General features: G+C 46.5%; 1 protein-coding gene across 3 annotated transcripts in view; it reads right to left on the reverse strand.

The window, feature by feature from the left end:
* Window positions 1–580: 580 nt before the first annotated feature.
* usp28 (ubiquitin specific peptidase 28) overlaps window positions 581–21,100 on the reverse strand; it is a 44,134-nt gene continuing 23,614 nt past the window's right edge. For 2 of the 3 annotated variants that reach the window (XM_078426975.1, XM_078426974.1), the window contains exons 13-25: window positions 20,134–20,351; window positions 19,927–19,997; window positions 19,096–19,324; window positions 18,707–18,907; window positions 17,733–17,869; window positions 12,822–13,013; window positions 11,629–11,724; window positions 7,667–7,845; window positions 6,595–6,673; window positions 5,864–5,943; window positions 5,261–5,384; window positions 2,708–2,903; window positions 581–983 (exon numbers count right to left, since the gene is read on the reverse strand). In XM_078426975.1, coding sequence (XP_078283101.1) covers window positions 808–983; window positions 2,708–2,903; window positions 5,261–5,384; window positions 5,864–5,943; window positions 6,595–6,673; window positions 7,667–7,845; window positions 11,629–11,724; window positions 12,822–13,013; window positions 17,733–17,869; window positions 18,707–18,907; window positions 19,096–19,324; window positions 19,927–19,997; window positions 20,134–20,351 — 1,978 coding nt within the window. In that variant the 3' untranslated portion in view covers window positions 581–807. The remainder of the gene's footprint in view (window positions 984–2,707; window positions 2,904–5,260; window positions 5,385–5,863; window positions 5,944–6,594; window positions 6,674–7,666; window positions 7,846–11,628; window positions 11,725–12,821; window positions 13,014–17,732; window positions 17,870–18,706; window positions 18,908–19,095; window positions 19,325–19,926; window positions 19,998–20,133; window positions 20,352–21,100) is intronic. The other variant, XM_078426976.1, reaches the window with a different exon arrangement.

Genomic DNA, 21,100 nt, shown 5'->3' on the forward strand with positions numbered 1-21,100 from the left:
GTGCGTGGCCCCAGTGTGCGTGGCCCCAGTGTGCGTGGCCCCCAGTGTGCGTGGTCCCAGTGTGGGTGGCCCCCAGTATGCGTGATCCAGTGTGGGTGGCCCCCAGTGTGCATGGCCCCAGTGTGTGTGGACCAGTGTGCGTGGTCCCAGTGTGGGTGGCCCCCAGTATGCGTGATCCAGTGTGCGTGGCCCCCAGTGTGCGTGGCCCCAGTGTGTGTGGACCAGTGTGCGTGGTCCCAGTGTGCGTGGTCCCAGTGTGCGTGGTCCCAGTGTGTGGTCCAGTGTGGGTGGCCCCAGTGTGCGTGGACCAGTGTGGGTGGCCCCCAGTGTACGTGGCCCCCAGTGTACGTGATCCAGTGTGGGTGGCCCCAGTGTGCGTGGCCCCAGTGTGCGTGGTCCCAGTGTGGGTGGATCAGTGTGCGTGGCCCCAGTGTGGGTGGACCAGTGTGCGTAGTTGCAGTGTACGTGGCCCCCAGTGTGGGTGGACCAGTGTGCGTAGTTGCAGTGTACGTGGTCCAGTGTACATAGTCCAACTGAGAAAATGGCAGCAACACACAACTAATTAAAATGTAAGTGTCATTTTATTGCACAACAAATACAAAATACAAAGTTGCATGAAAATAAAGGCGCCCTGTATTTCATATAACTAATGCTATTCCTCCACTTTCCCACTCCTGATATAACAGATTACAGTGCTTGACAATTAGCTACAGTATAAATTCTTCTCAAGTGCTTTGGTGCTCAAAGACCACATAATTCGAAGGATGAAGTATTCAGGATTCCAGTTGCCTGCCTCCAGTTGCAAGGCTATTTGACCGTGACAGGAGATGTGCTGTGAATGGACTCCATTACTGCTGCAAACCTGTTACACAGGTCGTGGGGTGAGTTCGGCCGGATCTTTGGGGGCTCTCGTAGGATTCGAACTTCCGCAGAACAGTCCAAAAGCCTTGGAAGGAATTCAGTGAGTTTCTCCTGCAGATGTGCTAAAGGTAAAAGCATAGATATCGACAAAGATTACAGCCTCAGCCATTTGAGTAAATGGGCTTCACATAAATCGAATATCAAAACATACTGTTAAATTACTTCGGCATTTCAGATAAGAAGGGTCTCGACCAGAAACGTCACCTATCCATGTTCTCCAGAGATGCTGCCGAACCCGCTGAGTTACTCCAGCACTTTGTGTTTCTATGTCCCTTTGTGTATTAAGCAGCATCTGCAGTTCCTTGCTTTGAGAATATAAAGTATTATGAATATGTTTTGGTGGAACTGGTTGATGGATGAATTTGGGCCCAAACATCAGTTAAACTTCTTGCTCATCTTGCAATCATGCCATGGGGTCTCACCGATCCACTAAGCCTCATGATTACATTTTATCCATGGCACAAACCCACAGTAATGGAATAGCTGCACGACAATATTCCCTTGGAATATCTGTCCAAGTCTTGTGGGTCCAGTGGCTTTATTTACTTGACTTAAAACTACGACCAACTCTTACTTAAAATTATCTAAAGGAGTGAAATGGGCTTGGGCCCTACCCGGATAATCATTTCAGTAATCATTTAAAACCTTAAATCTAAGAAGCCCCTAAAATTGACCCTGATTGCAGGATGTTTTATTTTAAACTGTGAATCTCTTGCAGAGAAACGTCGCCTTCAAAGTGTAACACGACACAGCTGTATCTACACAATAGATGCTGAGAAAGCCTCTACATGAATAATCTGCCTGTCTTTGTATCATGGGGGTTAATGAGAAGGAACAGCACTGAGTTCCAATTGCAAGACATCCTTCCACCACATGGACCACAATCACATTTTATCATATCATATCATATATATACAGCCGGAAACAGGCCTTTTCGGCCCTCCAAGTCTGTGCCGCCCAGTGATCCCCGTACATTAACACTATCCTACACCCACTAGGGACAATTTTTACATTTTACCCAGCCAATTAACCTACATACCTGTACGTCTTTGGAGTGTGGGAGGAAACCGAAGATCTCGGAGAAAACCCACGCAGGTCACGGGGAGAACGTACAAACTCCTTACAGTGCAGCACCTGTAGTCAGGATCGAACCCGAGTCTCCGGCGCTGCATTCGCTGTAAAGCAGCAACTCTACCGCTGCGCTACCGTGCCGCCGTGATTGTGGCAGCAACTCTACCGCAACTCTACCGTGATTGTGGTCCATGTGGTGGAAGGATGTCTTGCAATTGGAACTCAGTGCTGTTCCTTCTCATTAACCCCCATGATACAAAGACAGGCAGATTATTCATGTAGAGGCTTTCTCAGCATCTATTGTGGAGATACAGCTGTGTCGTGTTACACTTTGAAGGTGACGTTTCTCTGCAAGAGATTCACAGTTTAAAATAAAACATCCTGCAATCAGGGTCAATTTTAGGGGCTTCTTAGATTTAAGGTTTTAAATGATTACTGAAATGATTATCCGGGTAGGGCCCAAGCCCATTTCACTCCTTTAGATAATTTTAAGTAAGAGTTGGTCGTAGTTTTAAGTCAAGTAAATAAAGCCACTGGACCCACAAGACTTGGACAGATATTCCAAGGGAATATTGTTGATCAGGATCCAGAGAGCCAGTGATAAAGGACAGAGTAAAGGATAAATGGGACTTAGACTATATGTTGGAACACAGACATAAAAGTGCTGAATATTTTCCTTCTGTGCCAGCTTTTAAGGAAAAATACGAAAACTTACAATCCATGTCTTCACCAAGGAAGGAACACCAGTGGTTTCTCATCATCTCCACAGCACCAAGGTCTTCTTCAGAGAGCTCATGGTTGACTATCAGATGCATGCACGGAATGACCTGTTCATTCATTATGCTCAATCCCTCCGCTACATCACTCTCGTTCCCACTTTCAAACAACTGTGCTGCATGTGCATTCAACTCCTGCAAAGAGAAGTACAAAGTACAGGTTGGTGAATTGATACTTGCCCGTTAATCCATACAAATGGTGTTCCTGCTTGGATTGCTGTCAATACCATAATGTCACCACAACCATTAACTGGCACAGACATCATGGCAAACTCCACCCTCCACCTCTCAACTAGTTCCGCACATGAGAACCACTGGGAAAGGGTTGACCAGAGTGTTCCAAGGGTAGCTGGTCCATTCCTGTCCATGGTGGAAATGCCATCAACCAACAGACACGATTCAATAGTCCAGACTATTTTCTGCAGCATAGCAGTCTAAGATGAGCTGAAGTATGTCTTTAAAAGTAAAACAATTGAAAGGTTGGTAGGATCTTGCTTCTATCTGTGGGCAGGAAGTGTACAGGCAAGAGTGACTTATGATTCCAGTAATGAATGTAATCTTTGCCCATTGAGTGTTTGAAATGCCAATATGGTGAAGGGGGAATCATGGGAAGGCCGGATAAACAAGCAAGAGAAAAACATCCAAGAATGTTGATGGGGTTACATGATGAGACGAGGATGCTCAAGAAAAGACAAATCAGATGGGAGAGGATAGTTTTATTCTACACAAATACTTTATGAATGAAGCTACCATATTACATAGAGCATCATAAATGGGATGGTAAATAGGCTTGGTAACACAGCTAACCTGACTTAGTATCTGTAATTACAGCAGAGAAAATATTAAACTACGGCTGAGATAAAATAAAAAATTGAGAATTAGTGTCAAAACAGGAGCAGAAAGAGAAATAAAGGGATTATAAATGCAGAGGGATTGATAAATCGGATGAAGCTGCAGAAAAGGAGAGGTTGGAAAGAGAAGAAAGTAAATCAATGTTTACATTTTTTTAACATTTAATTAAAAATCAGGCTTGAAAAAACAGATTCATGGTCTCTTTCAGAATGGCCACGATTGCCATTGCTGGATCCACAAACTCATTATTTGAGCTGCTGAGCCCTAACTGCCTGTCGCGAGGTAATTGCCTTTTAACATGAAATGCAAGAATTTTCCTGAAATCATTGGGCAGGGGCCATTGTTCCCAAGGCAGACGTTCTCATCTTGTCCAGTTGTCTCACCATTTATGACAGTTCATATCTCTCCCATCTCCCCCTGCCTCCCGTGCCTGCCATCACCGTGTGTGTGAATCAGAGCACACCATTCTCTGGGACATCATCCAGCCAACAGTCCATATTGATCTTCCAGACGCCGTAAGCATGCAGCAGCGACTCCAGACTTGGATGGAGTGGAGCTAACACCAGGAGTACAAGGCTTCATGCAGGAACCGAACAGATGCATCGTACGACAGGACAGATGTCAAAGGCCACGTGAAGAGCTGGATTGGACCATGCCAGCAGCAGAGGAGAGAAATTATTCATTCTCTTGGGTAAGGATCCTCACGGGTTTGGCAAGCGTTCTGGAGTATTAACCTGTCTCGTCTCTTCCTGATGCGGTGCATTTTTCCTACATTTAATACGATCAGAGAATCAGGGCTGTACCGCCAGATAGTCAGGGCTGTACTGCCAGAGAATCAGGGCTGTACCGCCAGAGAGAGTCAGGGCTGTACTGCCAGAGAATCAGGGCTGTACCGCCAGAGAATCAGGGCTGTACTGCCAGAGAATCAGGGCTGTACCACCAGAGAGTCAGGGCTGTACCGCCAGAGAATCAGGGCTGTACCGCCAGAGAATCAAGGCTGTACTGCCAGAGAATCAAGGCTGTACCACCAGAGAATCAGGGCTGTACCGCCAGAGAGAATCAGGGCTGTACCGCCAGAGAATCAGGGCTGTACCGCCAGAGAATCAGGGCTGTACCGCCAGAGAATCAGGGCTGTACTGCCAGAGAATCAGGGCTGTACCGCCAGAGAATCAGGGCTGTACCGCCAGAGAATCAAGGCTGTACTGCCAGAGAATCAGGGCTGTACTGCCAGAGAGTCAGGGCTGTACTGCCAGAGAGTCAGGGCTGTACTGCCAGAGAATCAGGGCTGTACTGCCAGAGAGTCAGGGCTGTACTGCCAGAGAGTCAGGGCTGTACTGCCAGAGAGTCAGGGCTGTACTGCCAGAGAATCAGGGCTGTACTGCCAGAGAATCAGGGCTGTACTGCCAGAGAATCAGGGCTGTACTGCCAGAGAATCAGGGCTGTACCGCCAGAGAGAGGCACTTTGGCACACCTTGTCCGTGCTGAACAAGTTGGCAAACTGGGCTAGTCCCATTTGCCTGCATTTGGCCCATTGCCCTCCAAACCTTTCCTATCTATAGATCTGTACAAATGTATTTTAACAAAACATTAAATCTTAAATATTCTACTGAGATATTCTCCCTTCTGAAACAGTAACTGACCAAAAGACACTTTCTCCTGTAGTGAGCAATTAACGTCTCATCAATGCCCCGATTTTTCCCATTCTTCAACAGCTTCAGATTGCTGTGGTACGCATGGACCAAGTACGTCAGAGACTCGCGGCACCTGCAAGATAGAGTACAATATCGAGACATCAGTGAGTTACGGCATCTGCAAGATACAACAGTACAATATCGAGCATTATTTTAAACCGTATTTATTCCATCATTGCTACAAGACCTCTGGCTGCTAAGGACAATATAAGATCTTTCAGACCATCCTCCATACACCCATTGGACTTTTTAAACCAATAAATTGTCCCTTTTTACCTGTTTGGCCTGGATCTAGGGACTGGTTTCCACCTGAGTGATCAGACAACTAACCAGTTCTCGTGGTTAGTTTCCACAGAGGCCAGAGAGAGGTGTTGCCTGCAGAATGATGTCCTGAACTATTTCTCATGCCCCAGGCTGGTTTAGAGAGACTTCCCCATGAGGATACTAACATCACAAACTCACCCAATCCCTCTGAAGTCTTGAAGGTAATGGACAATGCCCGTTATAAACAAATCAGAGTCCCAGCCCGGCTTCAAAACATTCAATACCTACTTCCCGTTTTGGTAACATTCCAGTCCAGTGAGGAGGTAGACAGAAACTTTCCGAAACAAACTGTAGTCTCCGTGCCATTCCTGGAAACAGAAATGTTGCCAAAGCACAAATTAGTGTTGAATGCAGTGTACAAAGAACGACCAACCTCGCCACTGAGAGCAGGACCTGCAGTCAGAGTTTGTACATGTTGGAAACTTGGGTTCTGTCACACAGGGAAAGCCTTGGGATTTATTACAAAGGCAGGGACAGCATTTGATGTTTACGTGGCCTCATTGGGGCGGCACGGTGATACAGCGGTAGAGTTGTTGCCTCACAACGGCAGAGACCCGGGTTCGATCTTGACTACGGGCGCTGTCGACACGAGGTTTGCACGTTCTTCCCGTGGGTTTCTCCGGTTTCCTCCCACACTCCAAAGACGTGCAGGTTTGTAGGTTAATTGGCTTGGTATAAATGTAAATTGTCCCTAGTGTGTGTAGGATAGTGTTAGTGTGCGGGGATCGCTGGTCGTCGCGGTCTCGGTGGGCCTTAGGGCTATTGCACTGAATCTCTCAACTAAACTAAAGAGGATTTTTTTCTGATAGACATTTGAGAGAAACAATGGATTTATATCAGAAGCTGAAAATGAATTTGCAAGAATGCTCCTTGTTGTGTTTCCTCTCCATAATAGAGTGTTGAAAAGTCATCTCTATATCATGGTGGGCAGATCACACAGTGGTCAACATTACCCATACCTTGTATTCCTGCATGTCCATGTCTGACGGCCCAATCATACTCAGCTTTGCCTGCGCCACTTTCATTATACTTATAGACCTACAGGACGAACAAAAGAGGATTTTAGTTCATATTTTAAAACTCTGTTGGAGATTTTAAAAAACCATTTGTTGCAGAATTCTCATTATTATCCATCGCTAGTCATCCCCGAAAACTATACTGGGGTTTCCAGTTGAGAGGCTTGCTATTTCACCCCATAGAGAAGATGCCATGATTGAATGGTGGAGTAGACTCGATGGGCCGAATGGTCTAATTCTACTCCCATCACTTATGACAGCCAACCAGAGTAGTCTGGGATTAGAGGCACACGATGAATTTGGAGTTTCCTGGTAGAACTATCATTCCAGTTCTAGCCTTGCAAGCTGGCGCCCACAATTATGGTTTAACATGGCATTAAATCCCTCTCTACATTTTCCACCCACTCCCCCCGCCCTTTCTCAGTCACTCCACAAAGACCCACATGCTTTTCTCTTCTGCATACCCATATTATGCCACATTGCCAGATCTAACTCATATTTCCAGGTACCAAACTGTAGAATCTCAAGTTTAAATGACCCTGCCTCCATCTCCCTCTCTAAGCCTAGACACTTCCTTCCAATGTTGACACAAGGAACCTTGAAGGACGGCAGATGTCCTTTGATGGATCTGAGAGAAGAGGTACTAGGACTGTGTTACATCTCCTATGGTTACAGTGGAGGGAGCGGTCTCTGTGCAAAGTGGAAAGGGATGGGGATGGGAAGATGTGAGTGGTGGTGGGATTGTGTTGAATGTAGGTGGAGTGTCAGAGGATGATGTGTGGGATGCAGAAGCTGGTGGGGTGGAAGGTGAGGTCCAGGGGAACTCTATCCTTGTAGTGCCTGGGGGAGGGGAGCAGAACCACAGGACACAGAGGAGATGCAGCTGATGGATCCATGCAATGGGTTGATGTTTAGAGGACACATCTAACACTACACAGTGGAGTTGATGTTTAGAGGACACATCTAACACTACGCAGTGGAGTTGCAACCTATAACGGGTTAGACCAATCCACACCTTTCATCATAACTCAGGTTTTTATCTGCAAACTGTTCCAGCAGAGTCCGCTCGATGACCTGCTTGGACGCCTTGTTCTGGAAGAAGTAAATGACAACGTGCTGAAGCCGAGGGTCGTTCTGAGGTGTCGGCTCGTCCTTTGCCAAATCAAACAAGCGCGAGTACTCTTCATGGAATGCCTGGAACAGAGGAGGGAGGGCAGCAGAAAGCAAACTATCAGCAGGGTACCAAACTATAGACAGCGTACCAAACTATAGATAGGGTACCAAACTATCAGCAGGGTACCAAACTATAGATGGGGTACCAAACTATAGATAGGGTACCAAACTATCAGCAGGGTACCAAACTATAGATGGGGTACCAAACTATAGATAGGGTACCAAACTATAAACTGGTCCCAAACTATAAAACAGGGTAGCAAACTATAAACTGGAACCAAACTATAAACTGGAACCAAACTATAAACTGGGACCAAACTATAAACTGGGCCCAAACTATAAACTGGGACCAAACTATAAACTGGGACCAAACTATAAACTGGGACCAAACTATAAACTGGGACCAAACTATAAAACAGCAGCTGAATAAACATGGGTGAATGGTGATTAAAGTAATTTGGCATATCAGAGACATCATTCCTTTGTGAAGATGATGGGTACAGATTAGGATTGGCATGCAGCAAGCAAAAGCAGGGTCCTAGCAGGTGTGACAGACCAACACCCAGCACTACCCAACAAACTCCACTACAACCAGCACCTTGCGTTGAAAGTGCCGAGTGATGTCATTCTATATTTGTCTGCTGAACAATGACCAAGTAATCTATGCCTGAGGTTGGACACAATGCATCCCCATTTCAGGCAGATATCCATTTATATCTTAACAGTTATTTATCATATTTTGATGTATTTATGTTTAAGTGATTTCATCTGCTCACCATATATCCTGACTGGAGAATTATTAGTTTATGGAAAGACATGAACCGTCCTCCTGCGTTACTCCAGCACTTTGTGTCTCTCCTCCTTGCACTACGCTGGAGGACAGGGTCATTTTCAACTCTTGTTTTTGTTGCTATCTTTTTCAGCCTCTGGACTAGGGGGGACTACCTTCACTCCAGTTCAGTGACCGATGAGGCCAATGATGAGGGATACATTGACTCTGCAAGGGGAAGGGGTAGAACGTGCTTGATAGGACAGGCAACGGGGTCGTTTGGCAGGGCTGGCCTTCAGTGTGCTTACTATGAACGATCTTGCAGTTCTCAATTACATTTGAAATGGATCTACTCCACTTTGAGCCGTCAGCAGTGAGGGATTATCATATCAATGAGGACGTTATAAAGTTTCCAAGAAGGCTTTAGGATCATCTGTTCTCTGTCCATATCCTTCTGTGACAGACTGAAAGAGAATGACTGTTTGGGAGGCTGACCTCAGGTATGCCAACGACGAATTGGGCAATGAAGCAAAACAAATGCAGGTCCAGGGCATGGATCTACATCTGGGAGGGCACTTGCTGCTTCTCTTACCCTTCAGTGGGGTTGGAACATTTTGCAGAGGCAGCATTAGTTGCCTCACTTGAAATTACAAGAACCCAGATGCCATCTCACAGCTTTCTGAAGTGAGGTTACCAAACGGACTTGTATCAACAGGAGGAGAAGCACTAACCTACCATCTACATCTGTGCTCACAGCTCAAAGGAATCTTAGAAATAGTCACATATATTTTTTCAGGTGTGAAATTCAACAGTGGTAGTCGAGAGAGAGAGAGAGAGAGAGAGAGAGAGAGAGAGAGAGATGCTATGGTTACCAACCACGTGGATATGAAAATCAACATTACACTTATTACACATCTTCACTGATTTGGTCGAAAGTGCTAGAATTCCCTCCAAACATTTCTCCAACTGTCCTTTACGATACTCCATAAACATCTCCTTGGCCACTATGACAATCTCACACAGATGGAGCCACCTCGATTCACGTGCCTCCTTGCACTGCAGTTCCAGGTGTGTGTTACTGTACCATCACCACACCGAGAAGGAAATCAGGTAAACATTAGTTTCACTTCTGACGGGATCGATGTTACTCCTGGATATTTGCATCACATAAGGGTTGAACTATATAACTTCATGGAATTTAAAATATCAATCCTGGAAATCACCAAGAAACCACGAAATGTGAAGCAGGAGATACAAAGATATTATTCACCAAATGCTGGAGTAACTCAGCAGGTCAGGCAGCATCTCGGGAGAGAATAATTCATTCCTTCTCTCCCGAGATGCTGCCTGACCTGCTGAGTTACTCCAGCATTTGGTGAATGAATCGATTTGTACCAGCATCTGCAGTTATTTTCTTATAGATACAAAGGTAACCTGCTTGAATCTATTACTAATTCTCAACTTGAGTTATCACAGTATAAAACTCACCGAATCTAGGTAGGTTCAAAGAAATTCAATTGCCATTTTGCACTTGTGCATCTCAGACAAGGGTTAATATCACCCAGAGCTGACCAAACCATGTCCCTATTAACATCCAATCTGCCCACGCATCCTTGTGGCAATCTGGGGCTTGCTGCTCATGTGCAATGGTGGAGGATGTGTCGATCCTACCTGTACAGCATGCTGTGGGCCAGGGGCAGGTGGCCACACCAACATGCTGTGGGCCAGGGGCAGGTGGCCACACCAACATGCTGTGGGCCAGGGGTACGTGGCCACACCACCAACATGCTGTGGGCCAGGGGCAGGTGGCCACACCAACATGCTGTGGGCCAGGGGTACGTGGCCACACCACCAACATGCTGTGGGCCAGGGGCACGTGGCCACCACACCAACATGCTGTGGGCCAGGGGCAGGTGGCCACACCAACATGCTGTGGGCCAGGGGTACGTGGCCACACCACCAACATGCTGTGGGCCAGGGGCACGTGGCCACACCAACATGCTGTAGGCCAGGGGCAGGTGGCCACACCAACATGCTGTGGGCCAGGGGTACGTGGCCACACCACCAACATGCTGTAGGCCAGGGGCACGTGGCCACCACACCAACATGCTGTGGGCCAGGGGCAGGTGGCCACCACACCAACATGCTGTAGGCCAGGGGCACATGGCCACACCAACATGCTGGGGCCAGGGGCAGGTGGCCACCACACCAACATGCTGTAGGCCAGGGGCACGTGGCCACACCAACATGCTGTAGGCCAGGGGCACGTGGCCACCACACCAACATGCTGTGGGACAGGGGCACGTGGCCACCACACCAACATGCTGTGGGCCAGGGGCAGGTGGCCACCACACCAACATGCTGTAGGCCAGGGGCACGTGGCCACACCAACATGCTGGGGCCAGGGGCAGGTGGCCACCACACCAACATGCTGTAGGCCAGGGGCACGTGGCCACACCAACATGCTGGGGCCAGGGGCAGGTGGCCACACCAACATGCTGGGGCCAGGGGCAGGTGGCCACCACACCAACATGCTGTGGGCCAGGGGCAGGTGGCCACACCAACATGCTGTGGGCCAGGGGCACGTGGCCACACCAACATGCTGTGGGCCAGGGGCAGGTGGCCACACCAACATGCTGTGGGCCAGGGGCACCAACGTGCACTGGATCATCAATGTGGGGAAAGTCCATTGAGACCAATCATTTCCACTAATACTTTCACTCTTTAAGATGCACTGCCTGGAAGGGAATATAAGGTTCTGAAATAACTCTCAAACTATAATGAAGTGGGAATAATGAATAGTGTCGTGTCTGGATAATGCTGAAACAAACTAATTAAATAGCCGACACACAGCCTCTCTCTAGCTTCAAGTTCTGTGAGAAACCTTAGCGTCAAGTCAAGATGAAACATGCAACATATTAGAATCAATTACATCCAGAAAATCTACCACACCAGAGCAGAAGCATTAAATAAGGTAAGGTCTGCACAAGTCACATGCAAAGCATAATTCTTCAGAAGAGGAGGAGAGCAAGTACCTTGACGAGCCCTGCCTCAGCACCATCCTGCTCGTACACTGGTCTGCACTTGGCAATAGCTAGAATGATGCCCTGCATGGCGGGACTCAACATCTCCTGACACCAGCCAGCGAGAGGAGGGAAAACAGCAGAAAGACAGAGAGAAAGGTCAGTGGACACGGGGCATAGAACATGGGTCATGGTGCATGGGTCATAGTACATGGGTCACAGTACATGGGTCACAGTACATGGGTCACAGTACATGGGTCATAGTACATAGGTCATAGTACATAGGTCAAATACTGGACTGGAATCTATATACGTTTAAAAAACGTTAACCAATAGTAACCACAACATGCACAAAGGTTAAGGTAGTTGGAATAAAAGTCTGATCAATACCTTTTATGTTATTGCCAACTGTTGTTTGATAATGCTCATCACAAAGCACCTTTGTCTTACTAGATTACAGGTGCCACATAAACACAACTTGTTGGTGCTTTTTTCAAACCCAAGCATGAAATGGGAGAGGATTATATACAGTAGTGATCAGTTGGAAGACAGATTGTGAAGTCTTTAAACTTTGGGCATATATTGGCTTGAAATGTAAAGTTCCAGGTGGGAAGTGTGTGTGTGTGTGTGTAAGTCTGTGTGTGCGCCTATGTGTGTGTGTGTGTGTGTGTGTGTGTGTGTGTGTCTGTCTGTCTGTGTGTGTGTCTGTCTCTGTGTGTGTGTGTGTGTGTGTTTCTGCGTGCGTCTGTGTGTGTGTGTGTGTGTATACACATGCTCGTACACAACACACGTGCACACGTACACACACAATGACAGAGTCTCGTGGTTAAATCCCAGAGCTATGTTCTCGTTTTGAAATCACTTCACAATGGTACATGGTTGCTCAGACAACTGCTCAAGTGCAACTGATATCAATGTTTTATTCTGGGCCCAATCCAAGTCATCACATTGGCACTGGTTACAAAGCAAACTCCAGGTCTTGAGTACAAACTGGAACAATGAGCTGTGAGACTTCCCGCAAGGGCCAGCTAGACTCTGGCATCAGTTGCATCATATCCTGTGATCCACTGCATTGTTCACATTGCCATTAAAATGGCAATATTAACAAAACCATTAAACGTATTTAGCCAAGCTTCCTCAAATGATAAAATATGAAGTGTAACTCCAGCCAATGAACCCTGCCCAATCTCCAGTTGCCCTAATACCTCCTCGTTGTAGCCGTCAGCATCATGGCGAACCTGTACCATCCCAACAGTTGGAATGTCCACCTCTGATATCCGGGTACCAGCACGTTCGGACGGCTGCTCCGGCTCACTGAGCCTCTCTGCTTCCTGCTCCCATTCTGCTTCAGGCTCAGAGTTCTCTTTGGTTTCCGTGGTCTCCTGGTCTGTTTCACACTAGCTCATAAAACAGTGAGGGAAAGAGCACAGAAAACAAAAGGAAAGGGAGGGGAAGAAAGAGGACAGAGAAAGGCAAGAATGATAATCAAAGGAAGGTGAGATAGTGCAGTCTATTATACTTGCTCTAAATAGAAGCAAACATCTTGGCTTGGAAGAAGTATTTGGATATGGTAATGTTGGACTAGTAACCATGAGATCAGTCCAATCATCTGGAGACTTGTTTAAATCCAACTCTGCACTGAGTTAGAAATTGGTCGATGTCAACAATGAAGCCCAAGCAGCTTGCTCATGGAATTTAAACAAGGCTGAACTGGATTCCAAACATCTCCAGACCCACAGCCTTCCATACTAAAGTCCTCTGTAATGATTCAATAAAACGTTGTATAAAACTAATCAAGCCGAGCGACTCAAGGTTCATCTCTACCTGCTTGTGGACGAGGTATGGAAAATGAATTCTGGCATTGCCAGCAACCTCCATATTCCATGAATGTTTGACAGTCACAGAGTCTTACAGCATAGAAACAGGCCCTTTTGCCCAACTTGCTAACATTGACCAACATGTCCCATCTACACTAGTCCCACCTGCCTGCGTTTGGTCCATATCCCTCCAAACCTGTCCTATCCATGTACCTGTCTAACTGTTTCTAACATTGCAATAGTCCCAGCCTCAACTACCTCCTCTGGCAGCTCATTACATACACCCACCACCCTTTGTGTGAAAAGGCCTACATTAGATTTTTTTTTCAAATCACTCTCTTGGTACAATCCGTTGAGTTGAGGCATGGGAACAGCGTACTGTAGAGTTGGTGTGGCAGCCTGAAGAGAGCTTTCCCAAAAGGTGATTAACAATCATCGTGCACAGTTACGCATAACCTGATAAAATTAACATCACTCCCTACTAACGCTACATTTTGTCTCTGTTACTCTTTTAACTCATTCATACATTTACTGTCACTAAACATGATTTAAAAGTCATGCAAACAATAATACATCCCCACTTCCAAAGAGCAAAATATTGCCCTGTTTTGCACCTGTGCATTACCACGAGATCTCTGTTGCCGGCTGAGATTTGTCCGCCCCCCTCCACTCTCTTAGTTATTTTTCCCACTCCCCCCCAATCAGCCTGAAGAGGGATCCCAACCCAAACATCGCCTGTCCATGTTCTCCAGAGATGCTGCCTGACCCGCTGAGTTACTCCAGCACTCTGTGAAACGTCACCTATCCATGTTCTCCACAGATGCTGCCTGACCCGCTGAGTTACTCCAGCACTCTGTGAAACGTCACCTATCCATGTTCTCCACAGATGCTGCCTGACCTGCTGAGTTACTCCAGCACTCTGAAAAGTCACCAATCCATGTTCTCCAGAGATGCTGCCTGACCCGCTGAGTTACTCCAGCACTCTGTGAAACTTCACCTATCCATGTTCTCCAGAGATGCTGCCTGACCCGCTGAGTTACTCCGGCACTCTGTGAAACGTCACCTATCCAAGTTCTCCACAGATGCTGCCTGACCCGCTGAGTTACTCCAGCACTCTGTGTCTACCTTTGGAATAAACCAACATCTGCAGTTCTTTGTTACTACAATAAGACAATTCCCATTGATATAACTTCTCATCGCATCTCAGGAACAACATAATCAACGTTGCCTACAAATAATGTATAGGAAGGAACTGCAGATGCTGGTTTAAACCGAAGATAGACCTACAAATAACTTGTGTTGCTACAGATATCCTGCTCACTTCAACCTCACAGCAACAACTTACAGTAATCCTCAAGGTAACGATTGACCACAAAATCAGCGCTTCAGAATGTTGGAATAAAGACATAAAATGCATGATGAACCTGGAGGGCGCCATGCTGTGGAGACACAAGGAACTGCAGGACCTGAAACTTGCGTCAAACTCAAAGCGCTGGAGTGACTCTGAGGGTCAAGGAGTATTTCTGGAGGAAATGGACAGGGAACATTTTGCATCAAGACCTTTCTTCAAACTGATTGTTGTAGGGGGAGAATGCTGCTAACGAGAGGTAGGTCCAGGGCAAAGCCCGGCAAGTGATAGGTGGATACAGATCAGGGGGAGGGTTCGATTGCCAGATGAGTGGAGAAAGGCGAGAGGTGAGAAGGGGACATGTAAAGCCGGAGGGAGGGATATAAGTGGAAGGAGATGAGGGGGTGAAGGACAATGGGAGAAGTGGGTTGAAGGAGGCACAGGAGAGAGAGGGGAAATAAACGCGTATTACCTAAAAATGGAGAATTCAATATTCATACGTTGGACTGTAGGCTACCCAAGCGGACTATGAGATGGACATCTGCTTTAGTGTGAATGGATCTATAGGAAGCTCATTCATCACTTGAACCACCCCACCATCTCATCAACCCAAAGACATTGCGGTCGGTTTATGAAATTCTTTATAAAGCAGTCTCCATTGTACAGATGTAGCAACCGTGCTGTACATTGAGAGATTGTATAAGATGCAATTACAGAAAGGGCAAGGGAATATGGTTTTGGCCATGAAACGAATATTGGTCAGGATACAGGGAGAACGTTGCAATAATTTTATAAGAGCTGTCTCTTTTTCTCCGTCTAATGCTTCCTGCAAAAGCACACCATAATGGAGCTCACCACGGACAGAGAAACAGGGACAAGTCGTGGTAAAGATGTCATAGAAACATAGAAAATAGGTGCAGGAGTAGGCCATTCGGCCCTTCGAGCCTGCACCGCCATTCAATATGATCATGGCTGATCATCCAGCTCAGTAGCCTGTACCTGCCTTCTCTCCATACCCCCTGATCCCTTTAGCAAAAAGGGCCACATCTAACTCCCTCTTAAATATAGCCAATGAACTGGCCTCAACTACCTTCTGTGGCAGAGAATTCCACAGACTCACCACTCTCTGTGTGAAGAAATGTTTCTCATCTCGGTCCTAAAAGACATCCCCCTTATCCTTATGCTGTGACCCCTGGTTCTGGACTCCCCCAACATCGGGAACAATCTTCCCACGTCTAGCCTCTCCAACCCCTTAAGAATTTTATATGTTTCTATAAGATCCCCCCTCAGTCTTCTAAATTCCAGCGAGTACAAGCCCAGTCTATCCAGTCTTTCCTCATATGAAAGTCATGAATATATTGCAAGATTCTCCCAGTGTCCTGACCAACGTTCCTCTTGGCCAAAAACACGTTAACTTGCTATTTGTGTCATTGTACAATCTCTCACACATTCTCTTTAAAAGGATAAGCTATTCTTTATAAAACATATCCATTCCTCAGTTAAAACAGAGATTGCTGAGCCCAAGTGTACAGATCACTCTATGAAAGGAGCAACAAGAACTTGAGAAGGCTAAATCTCTCCCCTCTGACGGCAGAATGATGGTATAATTTGTCAACAAAGGTACTGAGAGATATGTTGAAAGAGAGGGTGTGAAGTTAAGGCAGAGAATTTATGGAAACTTAAGCGTATAATAACCTACCTCCACCTCCACAGACAGAAATCTGCAGGTATCTCACCTGAACACCTATTGTAGGTATCTATTGCAGGCACCTCCCCCAAACACCTATTGTACTGGGAGTCATTTGCACTTTGCTAACGGAACAGTTTTAATAGCAAAAAGCATCAAGTAATTGGAAAGAGTTGGATAAACAGAGTGAAGGGGATATGATATAAGTAGATAGTTCAGCAACATACATGTCTGATTGTAATCCTATTAAACCTAACATTTGACATCTAAAATGGCGTTTGACAGGAGTGCTGGTTAAAGCCACCAGGAGCTCGTTGTACTTGAGCCAGGTGTTCTCACTGATGCAACGACAGAACCTAGACTAAAGGGTCAGGATGAATCGACAAGGAAACTGGCCTCTGGCCACTCAGTCTACACTGACCATCACCCACCCACACACATCAACATCACACGTTGTCATCCCCACAGTCCCCTTGATTCCACCACCCACTTACACACCTGGGGTAAGGAACCAAACTGCCACTTGTTTGGGATGTGTAAACTGGAGCATGTGGAGAAAACCCAGGTGGTTACAGAGAAACATGTGAACTCCACATATCCAATATTGTCTTCAGACAATTAAAATTAGCATCAAAATAATTGCATGGATTTTGCTGCATACATTGTCCATTAATCTTGTAGGGAAAGTCTTTCAGTGTGAATGGGTTAAAGAGATTACAATGTACTACGATTCTTTTCACGTGCGGATATTTTTCCTATATTGACATTTGAAGAACGATCTCTTGGTTAGGGAACAAACCAGTTTTGTGAAACAGAAACGTCAACAATAAACACGCGAGGCGTGTGTGGGCAAGCGTTCATGTTTGACATCAACTGGATGCTTCTTTGGGGAAAAATTGAAAGGCATGTGATCTAAAAAAGGGCCTTCACCTGCACTCCATTTCTCTAAGACCAGATCAAAATAATGCCTCATTAAAATTTCAGTCCGTGACCAAATACAGGGATATACTCACAATGAAACAGTTTAAAACTGACTGAATGGTCTTTCTCTTCTGCTAAAGCCACAATAGTAAGTTCATAAGTTGAACGAGATGAATTAGGCCATTCGGCCCATCAAATCATGGCTGATCTATCTCTCCCTGTCAAACCCATTCTGCCATCTCCCCATAACCTGACACCCTTACTAATCATGAATCTATCAATCCCCACCTTAAGACCATCCCGACTTTAACAAGTGAAAGTTGTAAACACCGCCGACTCTCACCTCCTTCAAGGCAGCCTCAGCACCAACGTTCTCGTACGAGGTGGCAGCTTTCTCGATGGCCTGGGCTGTTTGATCCTTCACCATCACAGCATGCTTGGCAGAGGCACAACACGTTGTCTGCTGGCTGCCAACGCTCTCTGTATAACACATGCAAGACCACACGGGATGAGAGACATGCCAGAGTTTATACAGCTCACACATCTGTCGAAAAACAGCTTCAGAATTGTAATCAAAGTTTGAATCTTTCAATTTATGGTCTTAAAGTTATCTGAGTTTTGGAGAAGTGTATTTGTGCAGGACATGAATCACATCTGAAATGGGGTTGGAATGTGCTTATACAGTGCGATCCCCTGTCCTTTAATCTGAGAATCATTGATAAATTGTAAGTCCCACAGCACTGGTCATTGCTGGGAGAAGTTTGTCACACTATTCACACCTGTCTTGGTCCCACGTAATAAACTTGTGCTCTTCCAGCTGTCTCTTACACACCTCCCACTCAAGCTACCATCGGAAAGTCTCTCGACAGTTCAATGCTGTTTTACTTGTCACCTACACAACTGCTCGGTGAAATTCTCTCTGCATACGTCACACATGCGGGCGCTGCCATTTTAGGCGCCATTATAAAGTCCAAAGTCCGGTCGGCAGGCACGTCCCTCCCCTCTCCTGGCCATCTGTGTGTCCCGGGAGCGCCTCCTGCAGGCGGTCTGAAGCACTGGACGCATTACCACAGTTCACCCGTTCTAATCGACCTCATTCTAACCTATCAAAGCTTCCCTAAAGTTTTGAACACAGCTTCATCATCTCCACTGCAGAGAACATCACACTTTTCTGGTCCCTGCATGGAACTGAAGTCTTCATCATTAGTGTCATTCTGGTTAATCTTCCCTGTTAGTCCTTTCCTTCAAAGGTTTCATATCCAGAACTGGATATTGATTATTCTCGGCCCCATGAACCCTTCCCAACTCAACCATTACCTTCTGCAGTGCTGTTCCCAGCCTCCTGTACTGCCGCCATTGGAACCAGTTCCTTCTGTGCGATTTTTTGGACTTGCTCATCATTCCACTCTTCCAGTTCCTGCATAAAATGCTGGTTGTCTTCATGAACATACTCCACAAGTTCTGGTGGAAGGGTATGGATGGATCTCAAACTCTGTCCAGTTTCCACATCCGTGTCCTCTGTAATTTCAACAACATTCATCATATCTCAATGTGCCGTGAAGAACTGGAAAACAACTGGTCAATATCCATTGGAATTCAGTAGAGATTGTGTGTCTGTAGCTCAATGGTTGAACATGAAAGTGTTGGGAAAGTGATGTATTCTAAGCAAATGTCAGTCGCAGAAGGTGTAGAAGGACTACTCTTACCTGCGATGAGTTGGGGCAAGTTGTCATTGATGTACACCAGGCAATACGCGCTGGCATTCCGAGACCCTCCAAATGAATCTCTCTGCAGCTCATCCCAGGACGACACTGCCACCAAGAGATCGTTGTACTTGAGCCAGGAGTTCTCACTGTGGTCATAGATGTAAGCCCAGTAATGGCCAGCTGAGGCCTGGCCTTCATGCACAAGCACGGCATGAAGCCGATAAGGAACCTAGTTGGCAGACACAGATCCATCAGATTAAGCCAAAGAGATCTTGCTGTAGTTAAGCAATTAACATTCTAGATAACTCATTCAAATGGCTCCAGTGTGATACAGCTGACCCAAAAATTGATCCCCAATCCAAAAGCACAGCTGGTTCTGGAGGATCCCAACTTTGTATAGAACACAGCTCCGCTGTTTCTGACATCTCGTGGAGTGGTCATGAAACTGGTCATGAAACTGGTCATGAAGACGTGGGAATCTCTGGGGGCCACAGCAGGCATTACTGGATGAAAATGGCTGCAAAACCTTCAGCTTAATTCTTGGCACTCGGGTGATGTGTGTGGGCAGGAAACCTCCTCTTCTCTAGTCTTTCACTGGTCACGACCACCATTCATTCATGATTCGGTGTGACAGGACTCCAGGACTGTAGCTACTGTGGCATCAGCAAGGATTAATTCTGGCTCATTTGGACATGGGTAGGAACCAATCATTTGAGACCGTTACTGTGTGTGTACAGCAAGAGGAGCTGAATCCAATATATTTCACTGCCTTTTTTTGTTACACACAAGATTCTGATTGTGGCTAATGTGAAAAGCAAATGATGATTTTACCTGACACATTAAACTGTCTGTGTACATCTGCTCAATTGAATGTTTGATCTCGTTGATCTTGTCTTTCAGATCTAAATGGGAGTACAAACAAATGAAGGGCTAGACTGCAGGAGACGCAACTCCAACACATGTTCCATGGACATTCTATGCAGCAAAGTCTCAGAGATGCCTGGCTGTCACGCAGGTACCTGCGATCAGACTGCTCACCTGCGATGTCCAGCTCCACCTCTGTCCTCCAGCGCTGTAGGCAGGTGGCCAGGAAGCTGAGCTCCTGTGCCGTGATGTTCCGGGGTGCGGGGTGGGCAGGCATCTCCATGGGGGGGTTACTCTGTGTGAATGGCTTGTGTACAGTGGCATGCTGTAGCTGGGGTGTGTCTACAGGACTCGTGTCCACAGCAGGCTCAGCGGCAGTCAGCTCTGAGAGGCTGAAATATAAACATCAGCTACAATTATTGACAGGGACGTAACAGCATCCATGCTGTCGACCAGGTCCACTATCAGGAAGATCAACAGCATTCAGAACAAAGTCATCCCACTAGCTACTGCAACTTGTCACGCCCACATGGTCTACTCAAACCTGTGACCTCCACCAACCAGAAACACACACACAAACCCATCACACCAGCACAACTCCCAACAGCCCAGCTTATGCAGTAGACCATCGGCAGGCATGTCCAAGGTGGTTTATGGATCAGGAGCTCCCTACCCAACAGCAGCAGGTCAGGAGCAAGGCTCATCACCATTCTCTCTCTCACTGGCTAACTGTGGCTCAGCAATAAATGTAGTGGTGATCACATTAGACCATCGGCAGGCATGTCCAAGGTGGTTTATGGATCAGGACCAACTGGGATATTTTTGAGGATCAGGACTTGGAGGAGTACACATCAACTGTACTTTGCTACATCCAAAACTGTGTTGACAATGTCACCGTCGACAAACGCATCCGGTTGTATCCCAATCAAAAACCGTGGATGACAAAGGAAGTCAGGTCTCTCCTCAAGGACCGTAACACCGCCTTCAGGTCTAGTGATAGAGCTCTATACAGTGCTGCTAGAACCAACCTGAAGAGAGGCATCAAGGATGCCAAAGCGTCCTACAAGAGGAAGATTGAGGACCACTTTTCCAACAATGACCCACGGCGGGTATGGCAAGGCATCCAGCACATCACCAACTA

The sequence above is a fragment of the Rhinoraja longicauda genome, chromosome 32, assembly GCF_053455715.1.
Source record: "Rhinoraja longicauda isolate Sanriku21f chromosome 32, sRhiLon1.1, whole genome shotgun sequence".
Lineage (NCBI taxonomy): Eukaryota > Metazoa > Chordata > Chondrichthyes > Rajiformes > Arhynchobatidae > Rhinoraja > Rhinoraja longicauda.